The 23,623-nt window shown below is 44.8% G+C and overlaps 1 protein-coding gene across 2 annotated transcripts in view; it reads right to left on the bottom strand.

Moving 5' to 3' along the window:
- Positions 1–241: 241 nt before the first annotated feature.
- The window catches only part of LOC135822796 (protein diaphanous homolog 2-like), a 39,780-nt gene continuing 16,398 nt past the window's right edge, over positions 242–23,623 (bottom strand). For both annotated transcript variants that reach the window (XM_065335625.1, XM_065335635.1), the window contains exons 5-22: positions 22,257–22,337; positions 21,819–21,897; positions 20,638–20,771; positions 17,735–17,858; positions 16,298–16,828; positions 15,792–15,920; positions 15,255–15,294; positions 14,648–15,012; positions 14,250–14,358; positions 13,253–13,363; positions 12,654–12,778; positions 9,898–9,966; positions 9,058–9,424; positions 7,772–8,061; positions 7,229–7,297; positions 6,093–6,162; positions 3,327–3,414; positions 242–1,249 (exon numbers count right to left, since the gene is read on the bottom strand). In XM_065335625.1, coding sequence (XP_065191697.1) covers positions 1,066–1,249; positions 3,327–3,414; positions 6,093–6,162; positions 7,229–7,297; positions 7,772–8,061; positions 9,058–9,424; positions 9,898–9,966; positions 12,654–12,778; positions 13,253–13,363; positions 14,250–14,358; positions 14,648–15,012; positions 15,255–15,294; positions 15,792–15,920; positions 16,298–16,828; positions 17,735–17,858; positions 20,638–20,771; positions 21,819–21,897; positions 22,257–22,337 — 2,965 coding nt within the window. In that variant the 3' untranslated portion in view covers positions 242–1,065. The remainder of the gene's footprint in view (positions 1,250–3,326; positions 3,415–6,092; positions 6,163–7,228; positions 7,298–7,771; positions 8,062–9,057; positions 9,425–9,897; positions 9,967–12,653; positions 12,779–13,252; positions 13,364–14,249; positions 14,359–14,647; positions 15,013–15,254; positions 15,295–15,791; positions 15,921–16,297; positions 16,829–17,734; positions 17,859–20,637; positions 20,772–21,818; positions 21,898–22,256; positions 22,338–23,623) is intronic.

A 23,623-nucleotide genomic window follows, 5' to 3' on the forward strand; every position in this document is an offset into this window, starting at 1 on the left:
GGCTGGACGTACACATGCACAAACACAATGATGTGATCGGAACTGGTCCGCCAGCTTGCACTTTGGGTCAGATTTCAGTAAGCGCAACTGTAGTTCGGCTGTATGTTGCTGTATGTTGCTGTATGTTGCTGTATGTTGCTGTATGTTGCTGGTCTAAACAGAAATATGCCTGTATACGTGTATAGGCTAGACACCCCCCCCCCCCCCCCACACACACACAAATAGGAGAATAGGTTGAGTAGATATTTTTTAAAGAAAACCATACTTTTCAGCGTGGACAATATTCATTAGTACTGGATGTAGATTCCTTAGACGGCAACTGTAGATGAGTTCCAAAATAGGCAGAAAGATGCAGAATGGTTGTGTGTGATGAATGATGATGATAAGCGAGAGAATAGCTGTTTCACGATCTACGCAAGACAACAGCATATACAACGTACTTGTAGGTAGTAGCAGACAACAGGATTCGGGAGAACAGACAAGGTACCTAATGTGTCATGAATTTTCTCTGCCTACCAATAATATAAAACAAGACTAATTAGCAGAAGTAAACCGGGAAAATAATTTACAGCAGCAGCAGCAGCACAGCTAGATGACAGCAGAAAGTAGTAACATTTCAAAAAGATAGAGAAGACATGTTCTGGGCAGTGAAGCAGAAGATTATGAGGAGTCATGGAAACGTAGAAAACAGTAAAAATGGCAGACGGCCTCAGGAGTATTAAAAGCAGAAAAAAGATTGTACCGCTAGCATGTCATGATTCTGGGTGGTTCGCTAGATATTGAGGAGTGTGTCGGGGATGGCGTGGTGTTTGGTTCCTCACAGTTGATGGTGTCGAGTAAGCCACATGGAAGCTACCATATCTACAGGGAAGGAATGTTGTGGAAGATCGTGTAGCTCCCCTTCCTCACAATGTCATTGAATTCCATGCACCCGTATGTGTAAGGGTCCGCTGCACGAATAGAAGAGCCATAACTGGCGGCGGTGAACACTTACACCCCTGCCATCCCCATTGCAATTTCACTGAAAATAAAATTACCGTACTCGGACAGTCCTGGTCCAGCTGATCATGGTGGTATGTCAGCCTTGCGCTCACGGCGTAGTGAGAAAGCTTTCTTAGCACGAGGCTTGGATGCACTAGACAACCTCTCGCCGACTTTAGGGTGAGCAAGGCTCGCTCCAAGCTCAGTTTTCCTCACATCATCCCCGTCTTTGTCTTGCGGCATAGTAACACGACTTCCTTTCTTGGAACTGTAGAAAAAAGGAGAGACGAAACAATGCAGAATAGAACACATATAATTGCACTAAATCAACCCAGGAGGGGCAAACTAGCATATAGCACATTCTTGAGCATGGCAATTGTTGATTGGCGGAAATTTTTCAAATATCCATGATGGAAACATACACATTTGATGAGTGCGGGCAGATCATCCTAACAGTGCGGGTACAGATGCTTATGGTATGTGAGCAGTCGCTAAGCACAGAATACGATTTGATTGCGCGACTGTATGCATTTTAAGCACACTGATCAGAAATACAGGACCGGAGAGTTCTCGAGTTCAGAATAAAGCGCACACTCTTCACGTTTAGGTTATACACGGTAGCGAGTGAGGAAAAGATCAGCGATTTACAACAATTTCTCAATGTTCGCCGAAATTTCAGTGCAGTAGAAAAGAAAGATCTTGACACTGTCCTGTGTAACGCGGATGACATCGGCAGACAGTGAGATGGCTTCATCTCCTGTGGAATCAAAGTAGTCGTCCATGTAATGATGCTCCATTATGGCAGTCTACAGTCAGAGCCACGTCTCCGGGTGTGATACACCACTAACATTGCCGACAAAGGAGACGAGAGGTTGCACCAAATGGCATTACTTTCATCCTGAAGACGTCAGGTGGTACTCCGATAGGCAAGCCACGGGAACCGCTGGCTGTCCCAGGCGGCTTCGTGCCTCTGGACTGGGTGGAACACTTCGGTAATGCTGACACTGAAAGCAATGAGGCGGCGCTGACGGCAACTTGGGTCCAGAACGGCCTCTTTGTAGGCGTTTGGGTCCAGAACGGCCTCTTTGTAGGCTTCTTTGTAGGCTTTTGGGTCCAGAACGGCCTCTTTGTAGGCTTTTGGGTCCAGAATTAGCAGCAGCAGAAACATACATGCATACACCGTCAAAAGTCGATCAGCGTGACAGTGGAGGCTTTGTCAAACAGAGCGCAAACTCTGACATTGCAGGCTGGACTATGGATGGTGATCAGGGCAGCAGCCGCCACCGGGTGCCTCCACTATGGCTGCATATTATAGTGAGGTTTCCAGTTGGCCAGGCGGTGGTGCTCTGTGATCCGTTGTTGACTGTCAAGGCACATGGATGTGTGACGCCGAGATGGTAACTTGCTGAGGCCAGGAGGATAGTGTGGACACCACCGGGTGGTGTCAGAGTTCATACTGTTTGCCCACTGAAGTCACAGGCTTCCCGGGAAACTTGTTCACCAACTCCTGCCTCCTGCCCCAAAGTTGGGGGTTCAGTATGTCCTGATCAGCCATTGTCACAACACTAAGAACCTACAAGTAAGAACACTACGGAATCAAGCTTACATTACAACACAAAATCACACACTACGATGAAGACCATATTCAACAAGATGACCAGAAAGGCTCGGAGGACTAAATGCGACGACGGTTATGGGCAGGAAGATCTTTCAATGACTTCCGCGTGCACAGATAAACTCTTCAAACACGCAAATGGCGCAGCACTCCATTTGCTCGTCAACCTCCAATACTCCCGAGGAGACTCTACGAAAAGGGAAGCAAAACGGCACGGAAAGGCACAGCGCGCCTGCGCCACCAGATGCACACAAAGGAATTGCAACATAAAGCATAACGCATAAATCATAGCACGTGCAGCAGCAGCAGCAGCACTGTTCTAAAGCACAATCAGCAGGTACGGGTAAGGTTTTTTAAAGAATTTTTCACGAGAGCAACTAAAATTAATGAAGGTTCGAAGCGGGAAAAAATAGAACAGGGATGGCAACGCAGAGGAGGTGATGAAACAGAAGTGTGGAACTATCAGTGCTCGAATACCAGCATGGACAATTGGAGTTAAAAATATATATAGACACAACTGCAGAGTGGAACATCTGCAAGTGCACCAATGTGACCAAGAGGAAAGACAAAGATAAAGAAGTCAATAATCGATCAAGAGCCGCCAGTCTTGACTACATGTAGAAGAAAGCGAGTGTCGGCAACAGTACAGCAGGATTCGTCATCTCAGCATCATGGTGTTTGGTTGAGGTTGTGACAAGTGGGTGAATGATTGAATACGGAATGTACTTACGGGCGAGTGCGCTTGAAGTTGGTGAATGCAGCACCAGAGTTGAGGGCATCCATCAAGTCATCCAATACTCCAGCTTGATCAGACGGCACTGGAGAAAGGTAGACAAAACACATACATACACTGGATGTGCCACGAGTATTTCCCCTCGCTTTCTCAAATGAGTGTAAAGATCGGAGTTGTTGGCACATAGGTAGATATGTACCATACTCGCGTGCACAAAAGCACAGGTGCTTGTATTCAACTATAGTACACGTCTGCATAGAAGTGTATGTGCTGATATTCAACTGCACACACCTGCAGAAAGTATGAACAACAACAACTGCACACACCTGCAGAAAGTATAAACAACAACAATCATAATTTGATGATGCCATCTTCATTTGGTCCGTCCATTCATAGTAGTACAGTCCGTATCGGCGTACCATTTTGATTTCCGTGATTTTATCACTACAGTAGATATTGGTTATAACGTGCCCTTCTGATTTTTCACATTTTATCACTATAACCGGTATATCACTACTGGCGATTTTCAACTGCGCTCGTCTTACATACACATTATACACGTGTGGGTACTCGATCGCGCTAATGAGTAATGTAGCGTACTGATACATGATGCATGCTGCTGCACCTTCCCCAGTCTAGAGTGAAGAACTTCTTGGCCCAAAGGCATCATCCAGGAAGCATCAGACCAGAATACACTATGAAAACACACATGTGGCTCCAAGTCGAGACGTCAATGCCTCACACTCGAGTGTTGCTATCATTATAGACGATATTTGTTCTGCACAAAGAGATGTTTTGAATGGTGATTCTGTATCCTTATAGCCGATTTATCGCTATATCCGATATATTGGTTATAATGATAATTTGACTGGCTTTTTCTGGTTTTGCTTTTGATATTTTCATTTTGTATCAATATAGCCGGTTTATCACTATGTCCGATGACTTTATAACCGATATCCACTGTATAACCGATGCATCACTATATGCGATACGATCGATTTTTTTCTTTTTTTCGATCGACACATGAAAGGCAAGGAAATACGTCCAGCATGGCGTTTTGACAAATGAGCATGCTGCATAGTTGACAGTGCCCGCATTTCCATAAAAAATTCTGTTATGTACATGTAAATGTATCACTATAAAAATAAGGAACGTGAAGAAAGTAAAAAAAATACAGCCTTTGATATTATTGCTACAGTCATGTATTTTAAAGTTATCACTATAGCCGATAATAATATAGTGTGTTATGCATGTTTTGATTCTTTGTTGCCATCATAATATCCGATATATCATTACATCCGATAATATTGGTTATAGTGATATTTGTACTGGATAAAATACGTTTTGCTTTTGATATTTCGTACCAATATCACTGTAGCCGATATATTCTTATATCCGGTCACTCTATAGCCGACACAGACTGTAGTAGGTTCCTTTTCGAGCAAGCGTTTGCAAGCGTCTCGTGGTCTCGTCTGGTCGAAAAAGAACTTACTAATACTAAAATCTCTCAGTATCAGCTAGCACCCGACAGTTTATTACATCATTCACCAGTTGGTATCAACCTGCCAGAAACCCTTTCCACCCAAGTCTGGCAGAGAAGGCCCATGAAGACTCTACCAGCACACTTGAAGCTAAGCCTCTGCACCCATATGAAACCAGGCAAAAGGCCTGCCCCATCGATCAAATTGCCATCAGGTTGGACCTAATTTCTCTGTGCTGTGCTATGGAGGAGTACACAAGTCATCTGTGTTCCAGTTTTGAAATGGCTCTAGCCCGATTTTGAATGTGAAATTTTGCCTGTTGGTGCCCCTAGACCTTTTGATCACACTGAGCTGAAAATCTGATTTTCTCAAATTTGGTGATCATCGGGCTATGCATCTCAGCTCTTCATATCCAAACGAGATTTTGCTCAATGGCCGTTACGTCATGGGCAGGATGCCTTAGGGCACCTTTATTCTCATTTTTGTGTAGACCAGGCACTAGCACATCGATTACATCATGGACAATTCTGCCTAAACGGGTAGGAAATGCTACAGCAGCTATTTCAATAAACTCAACATAGTGAGGGTGGTGCCGGAGGCGATGGGCGTCAAATGGTCAAAATGGTCAAATGGTGTGTGTGTGTGCGTGTGAATCTCCTACTAGTACCGTAAAGTACCGCCATAGCGCCCCACCATCTCGTCCTTTCGTGGCCGCCTTGTGGAGGTGGATTCCTGTCTGTAGGTCATACGACACGGACCTTGTCCAAACATTGCACATTGTGCAATCAATCCGTACCCAGTTTACCTTCGAGCGCCACATAAAAGCATACCAAGTGTGACCTTAGTACACGAAGATTCTCACATCGTACAAACTTAGTAGCATCCTGCCATATGATTTTCTTCCCTTGGCTGTAAAATCAAGGTGGGGCGCTCTTGCGAGACGGGGCGCTCTGCTGGTACTTTACGGTACTAGCAAGAGTACACAAGCTCCCAAGAGTGTACACTCTGGATACCCTTTCTATGGGGTCTGCTGCCGACTGCGGGAAATCACAGCACGTGCTGTGTATGGTCCCAGCCCGTTTCAGCGATCAATGGAGTTGAAAAATAGCACTCTCGACAGAAACCCACGCAGCTTTTAATACGCGAGGCGCTAGCCATGATTTGGCAGATATTCGGACTGCGCGCACGCTAGCCTTCGCCGCTGGAAACCCTGTATGCAGAGTTGGACACTCCTGGGAGTTTATTTACTCTTGATCACTAGGCTTTCAAAATAATAGCTTACTTGACGATATTGCCTTCATCTTCTCCATTTTGTCTTGAGCAGCCGCTGTTCGTTTTGCCTTGCCACGCTCCTACAACCAGTGAACAACAAACACAGGGCAGTTGCTAATGTCAACACACAATGCAAGAAGCCCCCCCCCCAAGGGATAAATGGGAAGCACACAGGGTTGTGGAAAGCAAAATATTAGTGTTGAAACGAATAATCGAATAATCGAATAATTTAGAATATTCGTGGGGTGAACGAATAATCGAATAGTCGTAGGAATTATCAGAAATCGAAAAAAAACAAAAAAAACCCCATCTATGCTCAGTGCTAACCCTACTGATATTTGCACTGCGTAGATCTGCTCATAGTATTTCTTCTCAATCACTTCTCCTCCAAGATTTTTTTAATCTCCTATCGGTATCTGCCCTATCAAAATATGCATAAATAAAAAAAATAATAATATCTAGTAATACATGTACATGTACTTCTTTTCTTTCCATACGAGGGAAACATGGATGCAGTGAATGTGATTTTCGGTCTTTGACCACTTTCGACCAAGACCCTTTGCAGAGCTGGATCAGGCGTTTCACACTCTGGGGGGGGGGGGGGGGGTAATGTACTCTTGGCGGTACAAGTTAACCGGTTTTGCACCTCTACCTAACAAAATCCGATAATCAGCAAAAAAATTATTTAAAAAACTACTTAAAAAGTGCTGAAAAAGTGTTGAAAAATGCCATCATGCGTATGATAGAATATAGATTATTCGTTCGATGGAGGGCGAAATTATTCGATAGATTATTCGTTCGAAGAATCCGTGTTCGGTTTAAACACTACAAAATATCAATAGAACTCCTGGCGCAGACCCCTGACACAGGTAAGAAAAGTCTCTTAGGCGCAGACAAACACAATGCACGGCGCAATACATGGGTGATCCAGTGTTCAGATCGGCATCCACACAGGGTGAGAGCAGAACAGCATCTGATGCTAACTGGAGATAGTTCTACTTGCCGCAAACATACACACAAAGTGTGCATGACAAGATATTTAAGAAAAAAAGAATAGTAGAACATGTACCTAAAAGAGGCGGTGAGGTGACAGTGCAATTCTCAAAAAAGCAATCTCGAAATTCAACATTTACTACAGGACATTACCTCTCGTTCCTTGGCACGCTTCCTCTTCTCTTCCAGCTCTTTTTCTTTCTTATTGTCAGTCATAGCATCCTAGAGGAACCAAAGATAGTGATACAATCCGTATGAAGTTTAATAAATACTAATACACACAAAGCATACTGGTATGCATAGAAACTCATTGTGCCGGTCTTGCCAAAGTAGGGAGGGGGGGGGGGGAGTGGTCCAGAAAGACTAATGGGAAAGTGACAGGAGTGACTCTTAACCTGTCCAACAGTTGACACCTCCAAAACCTCCTAACTAAAGATGGATAAAATCTTCGAAATTTGACTCCAACCGCAAGCGCCAAGACTACATGCTGGGTCATCGAGTAAGCATCACCAGGATTCCACAAGCAATACTTGGCAATCAGTACTAATCACATGACAGCGTTGTACAACTTGTAATTCTATGGAATCAGATGAAAATCGCAGCAAGTTTGCTAAGTTAGCACGTGCAAGCAGGGCAAGGCTGCTGCTGCCTAAACATTATTTCAATGGACAAGAGGAGGAATATACATGCTCATACCTTGAAATTGTCCAGGAACGTAGATATATCGGAGAAGATTTCCTCAATAGGAGCTTTCTTCAAATCCAGACAGTAATATCCAGCCAAGCTCTTGATCAGATCTTGAAGCTTGGCAAACTGAACAGTATACGACTTGAGCATGGAGTTGGCCTTGTTGACAAATTCAAACATATGTTTGTAGAAGAAGTCCTCCTTTTCTTTGGCGATTTCATGGTGACGCAGCTCCTCTGATACTTTATTGATACTCTTCTGAAGCTGATTTAGTGTCTTGGATATCGTTTCTTCAGATACTAGAAATGTGAAATGTGACACAATGCCACACACCCATGCACATACATGCACGCACACACATATACATATACCAACACAGACCCGCACCCACACGTAAACACATGTACATATATCCATACACACTAAGCGGGGACTCCTAGAAAGTGTGGGGGACGGAGAGGGAGAGGGAGAGAGACGGAGAAGAAGAGGGAGAGAGGGAGAGAAAAGAAGGAGAGGGAAATCACAAGAAATACTATGCAGGTAAAGCATCACAAATGTTTGCGTTTGAGTTCTTGCGTACATTGTGTTGGCTGGACCCTGCGCCAAGCAGAATATTTTCATGACCGGACAAACTTTCATGCACCGCCATCTAGGCATTGAAAATTCCAAAACTTTGAATTGTAGGTAACTTAAACTGGTAAAGCAACTGCATTTGAACTCGAAATCAGAAATTAGCGCTCCAAGGACACAATTACACTCTGCAGTAAACTGCCCTTCTCTACGACGACTGCGGTCGAATTATCCAGTGGACGCACTTTTTTTGTTTGTACTTCGAATAACGCATTTGAAATCGACGTGAAGTGACTTGTAGAAGATTGGTGCAGGGAAACGTTTCGATCTAAAGGGAGTTCACCAGTTTGTCAAATGGCAGCTATCACAAATGTGCCTACTCCTTCATGTATGTCAAAAAGGGGGGGGGGGGTAGAGAATGAGCATAGCTTGCTACAACAGATTCCCTGAGCACCAACAGGCAGAGAACAGTAAGTACAGTTGTGCCCATACACATTACTTGCACCCTGTGCACGAAAGATACAGGTCACAATGCACTGCTTGCCAGCGTAACCTTTTGAACCATGTCACGTGATGTGAAGTTCTGCCGTCGCAGCACTGTATCGAGGCTGTGCAGGCAGTTGCACCCTCTTGGGGGTTATGTAGAATGTGTACCCTTGATAGTGCATAGCCATGGTAATGCACTCACTGAGCCAATAAAAATGAGGAATATCAGAATGACCCACCTCGTGCTGCCTTTCCACAGCTTGACATGTCCTCGACAAATGATGCCAGCTCCGGGTGTTCAGTGTGGATTAGATCTGCGAAGAAGTGCATCAACGTCTTCTTGTTATCAGTGGTCTTCGTGTTTCTTAGCTTGGTTAGGAAGTTCAGCTCAAATCCGTAGGATTGCTGATTACGAGAGCCAGCATTCATGTAGTTACCAACCAGCAGTACAAGCTCCAGAACGCTGCGGAAGCGTGTTGAGCGCATCTCTTGACAGGCGGAAATCAGAAGGTCAATGTTCGGCTTAACATCCTCAATCTCCTCTTGGAACCGGAACTGTGTCACCATTGCATCCAATCTTCTCTCCAAGCGGAATATTGTTCCCACCTGCACAGCACACAATACAGCACTTCAGTCAAAACAGGTATAACATTGTCTCAGTTGCTGTAAGCTTGAAGGCTGATTTTGACACCTAGAGTAATTGCTGTAAACAGTTGTTTTGATTGGGAATAAAGCCAGCCTAGGACCAGGGGCTTCATTTCATTGGGAATAAAGCCAGCCTAGGACCAGGGTTTCATTTCATTGGGAATAAAGCCAGTCTAGGACCAGGGGTTTCATTTCATTGGGAATAAAGCCAGCCTAGGACCAGGGGTTTCACTGAAAACGTGCACACGGTCAATGTGAGTCCAGGGTATAACGACAAGAGCAGTCGAATATGCTTAGAACACCAGACAGAATTGTTCCATAGACCAATATGCCCAGCACATCATCAGACAGAACAGACTGAACTGCTCCATAGACCAATATGCTTAGCACAGGGTCAGACAGAACTGTTCCATAGGTCAAAATGCCTAGCTTACCGTCAGACAGAACTGCTCCGACTCTGCCAATTCACTGTAGCTATGGCGATAGTGTGTGATTTCTTTCAGCTGGTTGATGGAAAACAAGAGAAAAAACATTGATTTACACATGCTGTTGCGAACGTCATACGTACATACAGGTGGAATCCTGATAATTCGAATATAGCTTAATTCGAACATACTGCTTAACCCTTTATGTACTGCGCCCATCTCGAACCGTAAAAATATTTACGGTTCGGCGCGCCGCACTTGGACACGCCGTTCGGCGGCGTCCTTTCTCTGATTGATTCGCGGTTTTTTTGCAGTAGACAGCTGAGACCCCACTGAAAATTTTGATGTATGATATGGGTAGGTCGCCATTTGAAAGTATGGAGACCGATCGCGGCAAAATGTGCGCTTCGCAAATGCAGCGCTCTGCGATATATTTTGCCAATTTCGATTGTGTTTTCGTTCCGTCACGCTGCTGCTAATAGAGATATAGCCTTCTCCAGCTAATGTCGACATCCTCTAGTAGTGGTAGACACCTGGAGAGAGCTGAAGCAGCGATATCTCCTCATGATCTGAATCGAAACTGCCAATTTTCATCGCTGAAGCCATTCGCTCTGCAAGTAGCAGCGAGAGGGAGGGCAGCGATGGCATAAAATCACCAAGGCAGGCGGAGGTCATCCCCTAGTAACTATTTCTTGTCTTCTCAATCACCAATCCTCACTCGACGTGAGTAGATCAGCAAAACTGCATATTTCAAATCTGAAATAATTGCAATAATTTGAATATTTGACGCAATTGTTTGCGTCTAGTAATTAGACGATACATCCGTTTTCCGCCCCTTCTGTTGCTATTCATGCATGCAACTAGTGCCTGTGGTATCCTTCTGTCACTGTGCGTCCCAATGGCCGTCCCTGATACGTCTATACTTTATTTCAAATGTAGCGATCTCAATTGTCAGAATTACGCACAATTGGCTCATAATTGGGTATTCTTTGTATGCCCTCTACTTATAGCTGCATGCTGGATTACAATATGTTGACAAATGGACCCATTCATTACTATAGATTCAGAAAAACATAACTTGCACATACAAAATGCGTCTAGAATTTATCCTATAGGTCCATCATTGACGAGGAGTACCCTACGCATACATTAGATGCGCGGTACATAAAGGGTTAATTAGAAGTTTTTCCAGGACCGATTTCTATCAATACGATTTCCACATAACAATTTCTGATAATTCGAACCTCAAACTGGGTATGTCCGGTTAATTAGAAGTCTCACCAAATCCACTTACTGCAAAGTACCGTTGATCCGCCCCCTCTCTAATTCCTGCCCCCTGTCGATGTTCTACCTGTGAAGCGACTTCGGCGTATACAACGCAAGACGATGCCAATCCAGGATGAAAATTTGCACAATCCAGCACATCGAGTCTGATCCTCCGCGTTGTTGTACATCGTACTTCACTTGACAGCCTTGATATAATTCCCGCCCCCTACCGAAAACCCAGCTGGGAAGCAACATGGCATGGGGAGGGCGGATCAACGGTACTTTGCGGTACATAGAAAATGTGTGGGATTTTGTGCTGATAATTCGAAGTTAGCAAAGCATAATTAGACTTTGTTTTCTGCAAATCAGTTTGGTTTGCATGTGCAGACAGTCAGTGCTAACAAAACCTGTGCCTAAGGTGCGTAGTGCAACACTGCATGTCAATACGGTGCATACAGTACTCCTTGCAGCATCTACATGAAGAAAAACTGCCAATCTACCGATAGCGTAGGTTCAGTAACATCCACTGGAGCACTGCTGTAAAAGCCATTATTCAAACGAGGCGCATATATAACGATTTCCCAAAATTGACTGGTTTACGTGTACCAAAGGTAACGATTCTCACTTATTCTCAACGCTCAATAGGACACTACAGTCCATTTCAAAACTATAGACGCGTAGGGTTTTTGAAATATTTCAAATTTGGCTGGAGCTTTTTGAGAATAGTTTTCGGAATATTGCTCAGGTCCGCTCCACAATTACTCTCATATAGTTTCTAAACGATTTGATAACAGACGCGCCCAATTTGGAAAAATTTATGCAAAAAGTGATCACAGATTTTATGTGCACATGGTATAGATGCTGGCATAACGGTTTTTGCCTAGGTACGCGTCTATAGTTTTGAAATGCCTAGGTACGCGTCTATATGTATCGATTTCTGCATAACGATTTCTATTTTAACGACAGATTTCTCCTCGTTAACTCGTTAGAGTTAGCACTCCGTTATATATATATGGCTTTTACAGTATCTGCTGCATCTACCATGACGGCTAGGTACATTTACATGTATCAAGCTTCACTCGAGCTGCGCATATGGAACGATAGTGCATACTTTATGGCATGCCGGCGAAAAACAGCTGCTCATAGAGGAAGAAAAAGCTTCTCACCGCCTTGGAAACTCCCACGGCCAGAATCATTCATCCCCGAAAAAGCGCAGAGCAGGTAAAATTCATCGTGAGGAACGCGATTCCATGTCCCAAGGGCATGAACATCTCCTTTTTCCGACAAACTCGATGCAATCTTCTAGAATTTGACCAGGCCCTGCCGAAAAGCCCTTCGATGCCATTTTTCCCATCACAAGTGTTCAAACTTAATTCCACAGAATCAGTGGCTGGTTGCAAGCGACCGAAGTCACTACTGGCAAAACTACCGGTGAGCTTATGAAAGCGACACATACAACACCAGACACAGCAGGGCACCAGCAAACACAAGTTACACACCTTGTCAGCCGGAGGTAGGTATTTCTGAATAGCCTGGATAGACTCTGGCTCCAAGCCACCATCACAACGTAGAATCCGCAGCCGAATCTCATCAAAGGGCATTTTAAGTGAGCCCAGCATAATAGCTGCCATAAACACGACGAGAAGCCAGAAGTAAATAGGAAAAGAAGAATGAATAGGAAGGATCCAAGATTTAACAAAATAACACACGATGCTCAAGACTGACACAACATCCTTGTTTGGTGCACTGAAGCCAATGCCAGGCATTCGTAATCCCAATAGCAGTGTACAGTACTGTCGGGCGCCGAAGAACGGCCATGCTAGAATTTCACCAATTTTTAAGAACAGTCTAGACTGGATTTTTGCAGATAAGAACGGAAACCGTAATGTACACTCAGACGTATAACTCTGCATAAATGTACATGTAAGACTGTACCATCGAATAAGAATGAAACTGCTGTGATCGCTAAAAATAAGAACGGGCTAGGCTAGAGCCCTGATCCCCAGTTGTTCAGCGCCCGACAGTACTGTAGTTTCAGATGTTGGTCATTCACATAAAATACTAAAACAGCATACGAGATGCTTGTATGATAACTTACACAGGTTCTGTGATGACTTAGGATCGAGGACACGCAGCACTTTCGTCTTCTTGGATGCTTGTGGTGCTGCAGCTTCTCCACCATCACCTTGTGTCTTCTCCTTCTTTGGGCCTGTAATGGAATAGAGGAACGAAAAACCAGCCATGGTGTCTTACAAACCTGGCATGCAGGAGTCCTGTTCAGAGACATGAAGGGATTCGGCCCAGAGGGGTCAGATAATGGTGCGCTGTACATGCACAGACAGTTAGAGTGCACCTGTAATTATAGGCCAAGGATATGCCACATTTTTAGCAACCTTCCGCAGGCTGATTTGGCTAGTAAGAGCTTGGCCAGTTTCTCACTTCACATTCAAATTGTGGAGCTGTACTTCTTGTTCGCATTAACTGAAACAAGTCCTTTTTCATGTCTGATTCACGGGCAGCGTGTACACATCTTGCAGCGCATGGACATCTTGAGTCGAGTTTAAGCTTTTGCAGAGCCTCCAGTAATGATCTCACCATGTAATGTAGTACCATAGGAACGCAAACGGAGCTGTGGAGGATGGCCATGCATACTAAACGAGTGAAACATGGGGACAAGTCTGTATACTAATCCTGAAGTACAACTTCCGAAACAACACATCCACTTCCAAATAGGAGGCAAGCGCACATTGCCAAATGCACACATGTTTTACAGAATCCTGTAGCAATTCTTTACCACTCACGGCGTGCGTACTGTGTGATTAAACTTCTTTCCAAGTACGACCAGTTCGGAAGCTTGTTTGTGCGCTTGCATACCACAGGCGTGGCCATATAACTAAAACAGTGCACCTCGCATCTCACTCTCTTTTTGTTCTTTCCCATAATTATTATCTTTTTGCTCAGCTTGCCACATCTGGCTATTATCGCCCTCACTTCCTTTGATTGGCTTCGGCCATGAGTGTAGACATTACAGCATAATGATCATTTCCAAAAACGTGAGTGTACCAGCAACATCAGAGGCAGGCATTATGACCTACTCTTTGCAGCAAATGCCGACTCCAGTTTTCTGAATAGCACGTCACTTTCAAACTTGTCTTCACGACAAGTACTCCAGAACGAATCTGTCTTAAGCTGACGAGTTTGGATCTGCAAAAAAAACAGAACAGGAAAACGCCGGTTAACGGGATCAAAGCAGAAAAAGCAGCACGTGTAGCCTACATCAGTACAGCTACCACACCAAGAAACTATCTGACAGAACGCTAAAACCAGTTGGATTCCGGCTAACCCGTTCCAGTGTACATATAATTATCGTGTACGTGTATGATTGAATTTCAGCGTGGGTGAACGCTTACTTGTGACGAGCGTTTACACACCCCATCGTCAGAGCAATGGAAAACAGACAAGTTGTTGAGAGAAGTACCAAACACAAACTTGCCTTGTTCCAGTTCAAACGCTTCAACTGAATAAGCTGTGTATATTTCTTCTTTCCAGCATTCGACTTGCGAGCACCCAGTGGATTGTGAAGGCCGAGGGATGGCGGTGGAGGCGGCGCACCTGGCATACCACCCGGGGGAGGAGGTGGACCGGGTGGACCTGGTGGACCACCCATACCAGGAGGTGGAGGGGGAGGCGGGGGGCCACCTGCAGCTCCAGGTGGCGGTGGCGGTGGAGGTGGTCCTGCAGCGTTTGATGGTGGCGGAGGCGGAGGTGGCGGAGGTGCTGGTGCCGTTGCCTTCTCAGGCTCTTTCGCTGCTTCTGTCTTGTCTGCAGTCTTATTATCAGAAGATGGTGCTGCTGCGCCTAGGTTGTGATAAATATAAACAAAAAGAAGGTAACAGTACAGCTGAAAGCCACAGGTAAGCATAGGACCTGAGCATAGGACCTGCGGTGGTATCAACACTACACACAGACATCCGCCAAATCATGTATCTATTCCGAAGGTCACAATGCAAGCAACGTGCATGACTAGAGCGACAAGAAAACAACAAAACGTTCAGAAAACTAAGACTAGCAAAGCATTCAGTATTGACTGATCATCTTACCACCCTGAGCTTGAACGCCTTTCTTCAACATCTCCTGAATCTGAAATCACCACAGAACACAGGCAAACAGCTCGTTCACATGTACATTTACATCGCATCGCACACATGCATGCATATAAACTTGTTGTCTTGACTCAGACGTTCTAACCACGTCAACTTTAATAAGCCTTGCAAGTGCCTTGCCACTGGCATGACAGCCCTGATATCGGATCCAGTTGCGTTCCAGTTTTGGTATGGATCCATGCAAATTCGAAGTGGTCTACTTCACAGTAAGTTCATGCTATCCCTGGGAGTGACTGGACCCTAAGGTCCTCAGGAGGAGGCGGACGGGGGTTAAGAATTACATCACACCAGCATGAAACAACAACAAAATGGGCCAGCTACAAACATACCACACATAACCTACCGAAGAGTGCATGAAAAATTAGAAAACTAACGTGTGATCTCTAATACCCAGTCAGATATAACGACACGACGTCATCACTTTCAAATCCCATGAAAGAAAGGTAACGCATCGCGCACAGTCTCGTCTCTTACCTTGGTGTTCAGCGCATCGACCTCCTTGATTCTCTGTGTCTCTTTCAGACCTAGATCTACGTGAAGCTCATCCACACGCTCTGCCCAGTACGTTTCCTTATCCTTTGCAGCTTCGATCTGCTCATCCATCTGAAACGAACAATAGCAAAAACAAAAATGCATGATAACATGCCTACATGTGCATATGCATATGAATATAGGCGCAGTATGGGTCTCAATCAGCACCACTACCTACACCTGGGGGCATGTGCAGCAAACTAAGCATGCATGCAGCAGTATCTCCAGACTGGCTCCTTCATCCGTGCAAAGACCGCTAAAGAAAACAGTTCACGGCTAGAATCTCACAAGTAAATTTCGGACTCTGAAGGATATCACTGTATTTACTAGGACGCACTCACACAGACACGCACAGAAATAAAGGCAGTGAAGAGCCTAGCCTAAACCAGGCAACTGACACCATTGAAGAACTTAACAGAACTTGATCATGCTTCACCATGGGTTCTTACAAGTTCACGTAGATGCTCTGCCTCTGCGATTGCATCCTCAACTTGTGCTTTGTCCACCATGCCTTCAATAAGAGGGTCAACATCAATATGGAATCGACGAGTAGCAAAGTCAGGATCGACACCACCCTGATGAAGAACAATCTGCGATACACACTCATCAATCAATCTAAGATACTCTGTCCGGGAATAGTCATCATCGCGAACTAGCACAAGGTGTTGAAGCAAAGATAAGAAGAACGGGTACCCTGGTCCATCACTAAGGATCAACATGAGAAGGTTAAAGAGCTCATACGGGTCATCCATTTCAGCACGAACATCCTGGGTACGCTGTTGCAGTTCCATCATGTCTTCTTCTTTGTGATAATCCCAGACTTCAAGTTGCACAGCCACATTATCAGTCAATTCCTCTGAGTTCATTTCCAGAATGACGGTGTTCAAACCAGCACGCAACACCTCACAGCGCAGGTGCACACGCATGTCCAAGTCATCCGGAAGTGTCACAATAGCGTTGATGAACTGCAGACAGGATAACTGGGCAAAACAACCACGGCAAAGTAAAACAGAGATCAACAGCTTTAATAACAAGAAACAGCACAAGAAATATCCAAAGCCCACATGGATATGGCAACAGACAAGTTGGCCAAAAAGCTACTGTAAAGCGTGAAATTTTCGCGGCGTTTTTTCATGGATCTCCTTTTCACACTGTCTAAATTTCGCGATTTCCACGCGGTCGCGAATTTTGCAGAAATTAGACCATCGCAATAATTTCACGGTTTACAGTAGATCATCAGCTACATGCACATACAACAACAACAACAACAACAACAACAACAACAACTCTTATTGGCGATGGTGCCATCGTGAGAATAAAGAATTCAACAACAACAACAACAACAACAACAACAACAACAACAACTCTTATTGGCGATGGTGCCATCGTGAGAATAAAGAATTCAACAACAACAACAACAACAACAACAACTCGTATTGGCGATGGTGCCATCGTGAGGATAAAGAATTCAATAACAACAACAACAACTTGTATTGGCGATGGTGCCATCGTGAGGATAAAGAATTCAACAACAACAACAACAACAAAAACGGTGGCAGCGGCGGCGGCAGCAGCAGCACCATCACCAATAACACCACCAGCAAAAACAACCTCTGTCTACCACTAGGCCAACCAGAATTGATATGTTCTTCCAGGCAGCATGACAGCAGTTATCACGGCCGGAGATGCATCAGGAGCTTAGGTTATCAATTGTGTAGTAATCACTCTTGAAAAGCAGCAATTCAACATAGTGATCCAATGCGGCCGGACGAAAGAAGAACACAAGAGAGAAACAGGCATCGGGCTCGGCTAAGAAAAAAGTAGTGGTGAAATTCAGGCAATACAAATACAAATGCGCAGATTGAGTATATCGATAAAATGCCTACCTGTAATGCACTCTTTTTCCGAGAATCCGTATTTTCCAGGCGTAATGCGTCAATCAGAACATCAAACCTTCCAACCGTATCCTGCTCTCCTAAGAGAGTCAATGCTTCGAGAGCTTTGTCATGCCTGCAACAAGTTGAAGTTGACATGGAAAGGAAAATCCAAAACAAAACATAGCAATACACGACTAAGAAATTGTTTCAACAAAACAATGCCGCACCCCTACATACTGGTATAGTGTAAGAGATCACATGACACAGTGTCATGCAAGTGCCAGGTCAAAAGGTACCAAAAAATAATGTGTGTAGGACCAAGTACATGCAGGCCACAGGCTCACAGTCATGCCCTATAGTACGTTACACTACCACACCCCCCCCCCCCCCCCCCTCCGTCACTTTCAAACAGCGTTTCAGCTTGGTTTGCATGCCTGATAGTGTTCGCTGTGCTGGGTTGTGCCAGCGGTCCCGTACACTACTTCTCCAAGAGAGTAGGAAGTGTAACTACACAAGTGCTATGTAAGCACTGTCAGCATTATCAAAAAAAGTATTTTTTCTAGACCAAAGGTATATAATACAAACTAACCTTAGGTTTATACGTGGAATATAAACTGAACACAAACCGAGGCGAAGCCGAGGTTTGTGTGATAGTTTATATTCCACGTATAAACCTAAGAGTAGGTTGTAGTATATTTATACCAGCCTTTATACAAACCTCCATTCAACTCCACCGGCTTTTTTGTGAGCAGTATCAGCCATTAATCATTACCCTTGTCTTCTACCGAAGAGATAGCCATTCTTCATTACTTGTGGAAGACAGTAGACTAGCCTACTAGCACTGTACAGCGGTTATGCAGGAGTCAACACTGACAACAGTATCGCTTTACCTAGTCACTAGGCCAGTGCAGAGCTTCCTCCAAAAAGTGAGAACTTTCGTGACATTCTTTAGGTGACGACGTTGGAGAACACGGTCAACTGCTTGTTTCCATGGTGAATTTAGGCGCGCAAATTTGGGCGCGCTTTTTGAAGTTATAAGCAACTTGGGCACCCCATATCTGCCACTTCCTCCAGTTTGGCAGTTGTGGTAACATTGATTTCACTATGGATCCAGATCAGTCTGAAGATCCACCCAAGAAAAGAGTTTTCGGAGCGTCAACGAAGGAGGACCAGCAAAAACTCATCTCTGACGCTGTTCCAAAGAGTACACACTCAGCAACCCAGTATTGGGTACGGCTCTTCACTGATTACTGCAAAGATCAAAAGGCTTCGACTACGAACTTCTCCTCAATCCCCATTCCGGAGCTTTCAGACCTAGTTGGCTCTTTCTACGTCGATGCGAAGACGCGCCATGGAACTCCTTTCTCAAAGAACAGTCTTCTGGCAGCAAGAAGTGCTATACAGCGTCATCTGTCTTCTATGCGAGAAATCAACATCTTCAGCGATGAAGCCTTTGCAAGGACCAACAAACTATTGGATGGTGTACTAAAGGCACGCAAGCGCGCAGGCAACGAACCAGCTGTAAAGCACAAAGAACCACTGTCTGAAGACGATCTCGGAAAGCTGCGCACATATTTCGAGGATGTCGTCGAAACAACCGACGCGATCAAGCTGGCGTTCTACGTTTGGTACCAGCTAACTCTCCACTTCTGCCTCAGAGGTGGTGAAATGCAGTCAAAGCTAACGAAACGCGACCTCGTGTTTGAATCTATCGACGGACAAGACGTGCTCAGGCTTGGAACATCGTTTATGTCCAAGAATCACCAAGGGGGCTTGACAGGATCGGACTGGTCGTCAGCAGGAGTAATCAATGATCAAACGCAGCTGACAGCAATCAAGCGTTACCTTGACAAGCTTCACCCTGACCAAGATCGCTTGTTTCAGCGCGCTGTGAAACCTGGTAAGCTTCCTGCTGATATGTCATGTTGGTACACACGCTCACCGCTGTCGCACAATCTGTTAGCAGGAATGATGAAGAGATTGTCTGAGCTCGCTGATCTTTCCATGGCTTATACTAATCATTGTGTACGTGCCACTTGCATTACCAACATGAAGCGCAGTGGCATTGATGATAGGCGAATTTGCAGTGTGTCAGGCCATCGTAATGTTCAATCCTTATCTGCTTATGATCGCCCCACCACAAAAGATTCTTGCTCTATGGCTGCTGCTGTTGATCTTGGCTCTGTGAAAGCTGTTCCGCCTGCCACTTGCAAAGAGAATTTTCCACTGCACCCTTCATCCATAGCCACTTCTGTTCAGGCTAGCCCTGTTCAGAATAGTACTTCTACTGTGAGTTCATCTGCTTTGGCTCCCTATCTGAATGCCGCTGCTTCTACATTTCAGAACACATCTATTGTGTTCAACATTCATGCTGACCGTGCTAAGCAAGCTCGGAAAAAGCTAAAGAGAAAGCGCTCTACATCCGATTCTACTGCCTAATCCTGCTGCTGACAGTGTTGTGGCCCTAAAAAAAGGCGTTTATATTCAAGTTTATATTCAGGTTTATATTGAAAATATAAACTTGAAATCTCTGTTGAAGTTGAATGAGAGTTTGTATAAAAGGGTGGTATAAAGTGGTATATTTGATAAAATTTAATAACGATAGAAATATTTACGATACTTCTCCAGACGTTTCGTTGTTCTGAACAACATCGTCAGTGGCGATGTTGTTCAGAACAACGAAACGTCTGGAGAAGCATCGTAAATATTTCTATCGTTATTAAATGTTATCAAATATACCACTCTTTGGTCTAGAAAGAATACTTTTTTTGATATTACAATGAGAGTGAATAATCAACGGCTTGTCCACCAACTCACTGTCAGCATTGTCAGCACTACTCCACGCTCAACGTGTCGGTAGACAGAACAGCACAGCACAGCACACACACACACAACTAAACAAACCCACTCACCCAATCGGTGGAACAATAGCCAGCGCTGCCATGACACTGATGACCTCTATCATAAGACCAGGCTCATTGGGATCCAGCGACCTTGCCAGCATTGCCAAGCCCTCATCATCATCCAGAATCAGCTTCAAGCCATACTGCAATATAACAATAGGACACATAATCAACAAGCATGCACACAGCCGACACATACACATGCACACACACACACACACACACACACACACACACACACACACACACACACACACACACGCACACGCACACGCACACGCACACACACACACACACACACACACACACACACACACACACAACTGTAAGCTGCGGAAGAGCACGAAGCTACCTCACAACACAGTGAAGCTTATCACATCTCCGCTGATGAAATCAACTTGGAGCTGGCTGCACTTCGTCATGGTTTGATGGTCGTCTACAATTTACAGCATGTGAACATTTTACAACAGTATCTCTCTCCTATTTTGCTGTTATACGGTATAGGAGAAGTCAATGGTGTGGACCAAAGGGGTGGTGCGTGATACTCCCATGCTATCTACCTGCTTTCAACAAGAGCATCTTCACAGCGAGCATCCAAAGCATAGCATTCCATGGAAACCCGGCCTTGCCAAACAAAGATGGCAGAATCAAGCCTATAATAAGAGCAATATCTCACTATCATCCGTGGACATTAGTGATGTGACGAACCATGATTATCACAAACCAATGTTCATTTGAATACCAATTTAACTACTGTAATTTCACAAATTTTCGGTGTACTTTTATTTTCGGTACTTTCGGTGCATCTGTTTCATACCTAAAACTTCAATACACCGAACAAACACTAACACACGTAACCCAATAGGGAACTGGTTCTCTGTACCGAAAATTTCTGTTCACCCTAACCTAGCTTTTTGCTCTCATACCGAAAATATTGAGCACCGAAAATTTCTGAAATTAGAGTACTATTTTCGGTGCTCAATATTTTCGGTATGAGGGCAACAGGCTAGGTAAGGTGAACAGAAATTTTCGGTACAGAGAAGCAGTTCCCTATTGGATTACGTGTGTTAGTGTTTGTTCGGTGTATTGAAATTTTAGGTATGAAACAGACGCACCGAAAGTACCGAAAATAAAGGTACACCGAAAATTTGTGAAATTACAGTATTCGTTTGTTTGCAAGAGAAACTTACTCTGTTGTTGACCAAGGCTTTGATGCAGCGTACACAGGCATACTCCAGCTTCAGGTGCATGTCCAGCTTATCACTTGCTCTGTTAAGCAAAACAACCAAAGAGAAATCCCATCAACAACAGGCAGTTAATTCAAGCGCACACATAAAGTGATGAACCAGTGTACTGTCCTGGCGTGCTGAAGAAAGCTTCCATTCATGTTTAGCCCGGTGTGACCTCATCTAGATGGATTGATGGGTGAAATCACATTACTTTAGTGTTGCAGATGCTTGAGACAAGGTCAAAGTTACATTCTGATCGACAAGATACGTTTGTTATGCACTGAATAAGGGGTTTCCCTGCGGTGCTACAACATTCGGACGAATGCAAACTTTTTGGCTGATCCCGAGGGTGGTTGGATTTCCAAGGTTTCATTGTATAAGCAAACAGATAAAACTTACATTCTTCTGACATTTTGAGTACTGTCCAGCACACTTAATATTGCTTTCAGTCCACTACATTCGCCGAACTCCTTTGCCCAGCTACACAAGCCAGGAAACAGAAGAAAGCAGTGTACACAAACCATTGGATACATTTAAATCTAAACAGACACCCTTCTTGCGGCAGAAACTTTCCTGATACTATAGGATGACCCACCCTTGAAACAGGGAGATGTGCACGACTCACAATATGAATATCAAATTGATCAGCGTGACATCATCAGAAATACTGCAAGAGTGTGTGCCATGTATGGCACGCCAGGAGTATGCAAATGTTTCACAAGTAAAACTGACATTCTAGCTGTTCCAGTAGATCCCGTAGGTTACCGTTTGCTAGGTCGATGTATTGTGTGCTGACCCGGCACATGTGAGCATGATGCTAGTACTGACTAGACACTGTTAGGACCTGTCTAGACATGCGATTGTCTGTACCGTAGCATTAATCTAGTACATGCATGGCATGCAATACCTGCCGGATCATATGACGGAACTGGTTTGCTGATTGGCTGTAGGTCTGTTCGCTTTATCAGCTGTGCTTTTGTTATAGTACCAGTTTCACTTTGGAGAGGAGAGTTTTTTTGTCTCTTTGGAAAGCAGAGTGTTTTGGTCCTGGAGAGAGGACAATAGCAGAGTTGGTATGTCCGTGCCAAGGCACGATGATGTGTGCATACTATTAGTCTAGAGATTTTCGTTCAGTTACGAAGAACAGAAATAAATACAGTCTTCTTTGGAGTCCAGATTCCGTGACCGAACAACTGGTCCTTCGAGCCGGATCCGAGTCCGAGGCAGTAATCGGAGTCGATGGAAAAAAGAACGAGCGTCAGGTCGACGAAGGGTAAGCCTCCTTCGCGATATGGAGAGTGGGATAGTGTCTCCCAAGTTTCCAAGAAATCCAGTAAGGAAGCCGAACTGGAACTCGCGGCCAGGATACGCGAGAGAGAGTTGCAAGCTGCTGAGGAATTAGTCCAGCTGGAGGCTGAGGCGGTCGAAAAGAGATTGGAACTCAACAGAGAGTTGGTGACCAAGCGATTGGCTGCAGACGGAGCAGCGCTGGAGTTGGAGCTCTCAGAGAAAGGCTCCACCGCGAGCAGCCGCAGGAGTCGGAGAGATGAAAGTGCACGGAGACTGTCCCACGCAGGTGTTGGACAAGGGCTCACGACAGAAGCACTCGTGCGCCATCATCAACTCCTTGAGAAGCTCAAAATTACCAGCGCAGAGTCTGGGAGAGCAGGGCGCGCCTTCAGCGTGGTGGACGCAGTTGACATCCAGCCAGCCAAGCCAAGACAAACACCAGCTGGTAGTCTGCCTCCATGCTTGAGTGCTGTGGA

The sequence above is a fragment of the Sycon ciliatum genome, chromosome 1 (genome assembly GCF_964019385.1).
Source record: "Sycon ciliatum chromosome 1, ocSycCili1.1, whole genome shotgun sequence".
Lineage (NCBI taxonomy): Eukaryota > Metazoa > Porifera > Calcarea > Leucosolenida > Sycettidae > Sycon > Sycon ciliatum.